Source organism: Phytophthora sojae (assembly GCF_000149755.1).
Source record: "Phytophthora sojae unplaced genomic scaffold PHYSOscaffold_3, whole genome shotgun sequence".
NCBI classification, from domain to species: domain Eukaryota; phylum Oomycota; class Peronosporomycetes; order Peronosporales; family Peronosporaceae; genus Phytophthora; species Phytophthora sojae.
Genome location: NW_009258117.1, coordinates 8,186,389 through 8,192,536, shown reverse-complemented (window position 1 = coordinate 8,192,536; position 6,148 = coordinate 8,186,389). Strand labels below are relative to the sequence as shown.

General features: G+C 50.0%; 2 protein-coding genes across 2 annotated transcripts; both read right to left on the bottom strand.

The window, feature by feature from the left end:
- Positions 1-764: 764 nt before the first annotated feature.
- On the bottom strand, positions 765-2,015 carry PHYSODRAFT_496445 (hypothetical protein; the record flags this gene model as incomplete). The annotated part of the gene is made up of 1 exon (XM_009526356.1): positions 765-2,015. The coding sequence occupies one exon, from the start codon at positions 2,013-2,015 to the stop codon at positions 765-767; it is 1,251 nt and encodes a 416-aa protein (XP_009524651.1).
- Positions 2,016-4,614: 2,599 nt separating this feature from the next.
- Positions 4,615-5,127, bottom strand: PHYSODRAFT_329824 (hypothetical protein; the record flags this gene model as incomplete). The annotated part of the gene is made up of 2 exons (XM_009526355.1): positions 4,615-4,792; positions 4,871-5,127. The coding sequence occupies 2 exons, from the start codon at positions 5,125-5,127 to the stop codon at positions 4,615-4,617; spliced, it is 435 nt and encodes a 144-aa protein (XP_009524650.1).
- Between the last annotated feature and the right edge of the window lie 1,021 nt (positions 5,128-6,148).

Here is a 6,148-nt window from a genome sequence, read left to right as displayed (position 1 = left end):
TTGAGGGTGAGGGGCCAACCGCAAAACACAATACTTCGTGCCGGAAGCAGCAACCGAGGAGGGTTTCATGCGAAACGCGTAGTTAGAAGCTAATGTAGCAACGTCAACAAACGCTTTTACATGAACGTTTGCTTTGTATTCGCAATATTGAGGATGAGGGACTCAATGAAACGCTACGTGAGCGATAGACCAGCACCGTTCAACGGTGGCCGTCCTGCCGAAGCATTTGCAGCCACGTTTTGGTTATCTCCAGCCTTACGGATGATGTTCCGGTTCACTAGGATGCGCCTTCCCTGGGCGTTCACCCTATGCGAAGCGAACCTCGCGTGAAGGAGGTGGATGCACGACCCAAACTTTCTCCAATACCTGCATTGACACCATCCAGCCGCCGTATCGACAAGCCATCCTTCGTCAGGCTGTCCGTGGTACTCCATTCGCGCGTAGTTCCCACCCATTTGCGCTGTTATAGCTAATTACTCCACGGTTCTCTTTTTCGAGGGAATGTAGAATCGAGGGGCCGGACGAGATTGAACTCGAACATGGGCAGGATTGGGGCCGCCAGTGGATTGTTCGTTCAGCTGCAGAAGTTTGTCACTGGCTAACTGCTTCGCACGTCGGACAAGAAGGGCTGTGGCTTCAGGTTGCATCCGGAATGGTTTAGGTTGGTGTGGCATATCCGCACAGCACTCCGCCAGGACGTTTATCAGCATGCCCATCTTCAACCGCGACCGCAGCGTGTAGTCCCGCTTGATTACACGATTGACCTATTCCACAGGATTGTTGGTAGTGGCAAACCCTGGCGCCGTGTAACAACATTGCCAGCGCGAAAATCGGGCACCAAGCCACTGAGACTTGAAATAGGCAGTAAACGCTTCGAGATCACTTCGCTCATTCCACTCCTTCCAGTAACAGTTTGCGGCTTGGACCAACTCGGGAAAACTTGAGCAAAAATGCATGTCATAGATCTGGGTGAGTACTCCATTGGCAACACGATCTGGGAGGCACTTCGTCTTCTCTTGAACTTTCTTCATTACGTGGAAGAAGCACATCAGGAACATGAAGTCCGAGTCATCTCGGAAACCCTGCTCCAACGCGGTCAGCTGACCACTCTCAGCATCGCCCATCACAAACTTTAGACGAATCTGCTTTCCTGTAGTATCCGTGTAAATAGCGCGGAAAGCACTTAAGGCCGCAGTGTAGACGCTATCGCTACGCTGGGATAGGATAAAGAACGCGACGAGGTGGAACGAGCGCGAGCGGTCTGATATGCCCATAACCAACACCGGGTAGCCCACCTGAGATAGCTTAAACGTTGTGTCGATGTGGAAGATGAACGTTGAAGGATCCCGGTCCAAACGTGTCAACAACGCCCGGGTTGTTATTCCAGCGACAAAAGGCTCCTCGTCCGAGCCATCACCGACGTGAAGCAGACCATCGGGGGTTTTGAAATCCGTGAAAGTAATCGGTCGAAAGTCATCGGCGCCATCTTGGTACGCCATCTCGCGCACAATCTTCACAACTTCATCGTGGTCATCATTGCAGCCAAGCTGTGTCTTTGAATAGTAGTGGACAAAATTTTGAATGGAGAGCAATCGTGGCACCGATTCCCCTTGTAGACCAAATTGGACTCGAAGCGCATTACGAACGCGGACTGGCTTCACCCTCTGAGCAGCAAGCTCTCCACAATACTTCTTCTGCTGTCTTGTAAGTTTCACGCGTCGGGGCGACGCTGCATCTGACCAATGGCGACCGGCTTCATACACGGTCATTCTGTGGGTGGTAGGGCAGGTGAGGACCTTTCCGCGCCATTCACAGCGGCCTTGCAAGCACGCTGCCGACGTGCACTCGAGAAGCCGGTACTGCATGTTATGCTTCGTTGCATCTCCACAAATCGTGCAGCGAGTCGTGTTGCACCTTGTAATACGCGACGCCTTCCTGGAATCGAGCAGTTCGATCCCGTCATCTTGCGCTACGGCGTAGGCCAGCTCCCGCCACTCGATGGGATCCCTCCCCATCGTGGCTTAAGGTTGACACGAATCCACAAGCGAGAGTGGCAGCGATTGAGACACTGTGCAGCCAGAGTATGTACCGTGCTGTAGTCACAAGTACCGTATTGGTATTTAATGGTACCGTTTCTGTGTGAAAAGTACCGATAGTTGATTTTGAGTACTGTTCCTGAGCCCCTCACGCTCAATATTGGTCGGAAGCAGGCAAGCGGCACGCCGTTCTCTTCGTCTTCATCTACCACACATGAATTAACTATGCTTTTTCTTCTTCGAGCTATATCTCCAGAGTTATTAGGCTAGCTCGGGGGCACCTCATGTGCCAGTCAATTTGTGGTCGACGAGTACGACGGCCAGGGTGGCCACAAATAGAGCCGGATCCGGTGCATTTTTTTGGCATTGTGTGGAGGCACTGGCAAATTATGTGCCCGTCAGTGATGTCTCTGTGTTTTTCAGTGTTTTGTGTGTTATTCAGATCTTCAATGTGTTTATATATTTAATGTGATATCACGCATTAAATGTGCCAAGATGGATTGTTCTGAGTTTTCAAGTGGTTGTCATCAGGATGATACCGGTTCACATCACTACAACATAACGACAACTCGAGAGCACGGGTATGAGAAAGGAGACGTGTGCTACAGTAGCAGAATGCTGTGCACGCAGCATTTTTATCTTGGATTCGAGGAGGTGGTGGCGTTTTACCCTTCGTGGGAGAATCAAGTTGCTCGACTCTGTCGGTTCAGGAAAAGAAAATATTAGGGATATGATACAAAGACGGATGGAAGGCTAGTACAAATAAATCAAGGCATGAATACTTAGCTTTTAAGAAATGTCATACATATATATAAGAAATACACGGATGTCCACCGTTTGCTATGGCTTCAGCCTTTTTTCATTACTGTTGACAGTGACTAGTCGGACAGCATTACCTCTGTAAAATAATAGACTATCTCCCTTTTATTATACTCCGCCCTCACGTGCTTCGCTAGACGTGCCGGTTGCTTTTGCGACGTCAGAAATTTACACAGAGCCCGGATCTGATCTCCCTGAAAGTCATTTTCCTCGGCTGCAGCCTCTTTGATAGCGGGTAGCTCGTTGCAACTGGTGCGTTGTTCCTCCGAAATGTAACCACGTTGAAGTTAGTCTGGCCGGGCTAGTGCGTATGGCATCACTGTGCTTAATCGAGAGGCATAGGACCCGCACCAACGTGTGAGGCCCACGCTCATAGAGTACTTAATACCACCAGGATCAGGGAGGGCGATGGCGTCGCATAGCGCTCGAGATTTTGCCATGGCCGTGTTACCATAACTCGGTCACGATGACCGAGTTACCGTGTTACCGTGTTACGGTAAGATGCCGAGCTGCCGTATCGTGCCACCTTGTAGTTGACACAATATCCTGTGCTTATTTACACCGGAGTGAGTGAGTCTTTCAATGACCTAAAGCGTTCATTTATTCACGTAATGTCTAGCAGCGTGGATCGGCATGACGGCGCCCAGGGCTAAGCAAAATACAATACGATATTGATTGGACTCTCCAACCTCCCCCAATTAATAATTGGGTTATTTTCGTATTTTTTTCCACTAATGTAGCCACAACTCAAGTGTAGAGCTAACAAGAGTTAAGGACAAAGGCGGGAAGAACAAAAGTGTCTAACTCGTGTGGATAGTTTACTTCGGTTACTCATCGTACAGCATATCCTACGCTTACCAAATCATGTCTTAGATCCCATGCACCTATAATTCAGATACAAACCTCACAAGCGTTGGAAGTTTTTGTTTTTAGTATATCATTCTATTACAATTGAGCTCGATTTCTGTAAGATTTTAACAGCAAAAGTAAGTAGCAACGGCTTCTTACTACAGTAATAAGTAGTATTTTTTGTGGAAACCGATTACATTGTCCGAGCGGATTAGCTGATAAAGCAGCGTTCATGAGGGATTTGACTAGTAGTAAATCGAGGATTCCTACGATTTCATATGGCATCGGTAAGGGTATAAATCGGTGTAAGGTTAATAAAATAGGGGTTGCCTCATTATCGCCTGCAATGCGAGGAACGACCACTTACCGCCACGAGCTAATGTTTCGCGCACCTACTAACGAGGAATAGCACCGCGTGCATTAAATACGCTTCTGTGAGCAGTCGATATGTACTGTACTGCTATCTATTTATCAAGTTGTGAAGTCATGTATTTGCGCTGTCATTTCTCGTCAGCATTAGCGTTTGTCGGTTTTACTTTAAATCAGCCGCCGAATGCCGAGTGGGTGTCGGACATTCGGGCTGATTAGCATGCAAATCAGCCGTCCAAGGCTTTGTAAGTCGTGGAGTACCTAAATCAGCTTGCCATAGGCACAACAGACTGCTCTGTCAAATCAGAGTACAAATCTTAGGCTGTCGATCTAATTAGGAGGTCGGATTTGCTAAATCCGACTCGATTAAGCTTAATCATCTGCTTAATCAACCGATTTATACTCCAATTAGACAATATAATCGGTTTCCACAATATTTATTGGTGTTTTTAAACTCCTCTTGCACACCAATTGCCGTCGAATTCATGGGGAAGTGATCATACCAAGCGGCGGCCAGCGCGTACGTGCTGGCGGAGGGCAACTACTTCGATGCGGTCACGACGCCCAACCTTGACGACGAGGACGGCAACTTCTTCGTGCCGACGGCAGCCACCTCCTCTAGTACAGCCTCGCTCACATCTTCACAGGGGCTCCTATCAGCTTGAGCGGTCCTGCTTTGAAGTGCAGCGCCCGATCGACAGGTGCGGGGGACGAGTTCACTGAAGTCGAACGATGCCGTGGCAGCCATGTACACAAATCGCGCCTTGCATTTCTGTCAATACGAGCTACAACGATACGAGATCTTGACGCTCGTAATGTTCGCCCGAGCGTACGAGAAACCCTGGTAGTACACCTTCGTATGTCCATCTCGCTTCTTTGACGTCACCCGGGTCCGTCCCACCGTCGCGTTAGTACAACCCGTTGGGGCACCATTAGCTCCTCCAGCTTCTTCCCGCAGGTGGCCGCCGTCCGCCGGTTGTGATAACAGCATCTCGGGCACTGTGGAGCCCGAGGGATCGAGTAGCATCGTCGTTGACGTCCGCGACCTTGCCATGTTGTCCAGGCAAGGCGCCTCTACAGATGCATACGAAGCCTGCGCACGCATGCTAGTCGTATCCGCTGTAGCAGCGAGGAGATCTAACGACGCTTGCGTCGGACGCAAATCGGCCCCCACAACACCGTTGTCGGACAGTTCATGGACGTCGGGGACTTGCTGGCTCGGACGTCGCGAACTGATACTCCGCCGAGTCAGCGGAGAGAAACGAGGACGTGGTTGCCGATTCGAGCGGCGAGAGGATGGGTTGATCGTCGGTGGAGAAGTCGTTTTGTTCCTACGGCGTGTCATCGTGTAGAGCGAGCTCGCAGATACGAAAGAAGCTGACGGAAGTGCCGTGTGCTGGTTGAGGAAGCTTGGTTTATGATTCCTGAAGAGGCGGCTAGCGATGTTCCGTTTTGAAAAGCGCAAATAGCTTCGGGTTGGTTTTGAAACTGCATCCGTGGATGCATCTCGCTGCCATTCTCATGCGCGTGTGCGCGCATCTGACCTTCTTTATCATAAGTATCTCGTGGGGGTGTGACCTGGTAAGTTTGGTCATGTGACCTAGCGTCCTGCTGTGTGACCTATTTGGCCATCATACCCGTGACCAACTGTTAGGATTGACCTGTTTTCCCCTCTTCGTCGCTGTTTCAGGATACCTTCAGAAATGTCATGAGGAGAGATGGTCCATCGCCACGCGGAAAGAAATCTCGCTGTTAGCTTGCTCCCATATTCAAGCTGCGAGTTTCATGGCTGTTTGGCGAAAATCCTGGCCGTACCGTCCTGTTCATTCGGCAGCGAAGACAAGCGGAAAGGTTCTTGGCCGCATCCTGCATGGCCCCATACACTCATACCAAGCGACACCTTCAATGACCGGCGAGCCCACCTGTACCTGGTCAGGATAGCTGCGGTGATATCACCACGGATTCATCGCTTCATTGTCTCCAATAGTCGAGACAATAAGGACACTAATGCCACCGTTTCAAATCAAAGCGCTGCGGCGATGGTGTCCACTTCACTCCAGGAAATTAGCGCTGGA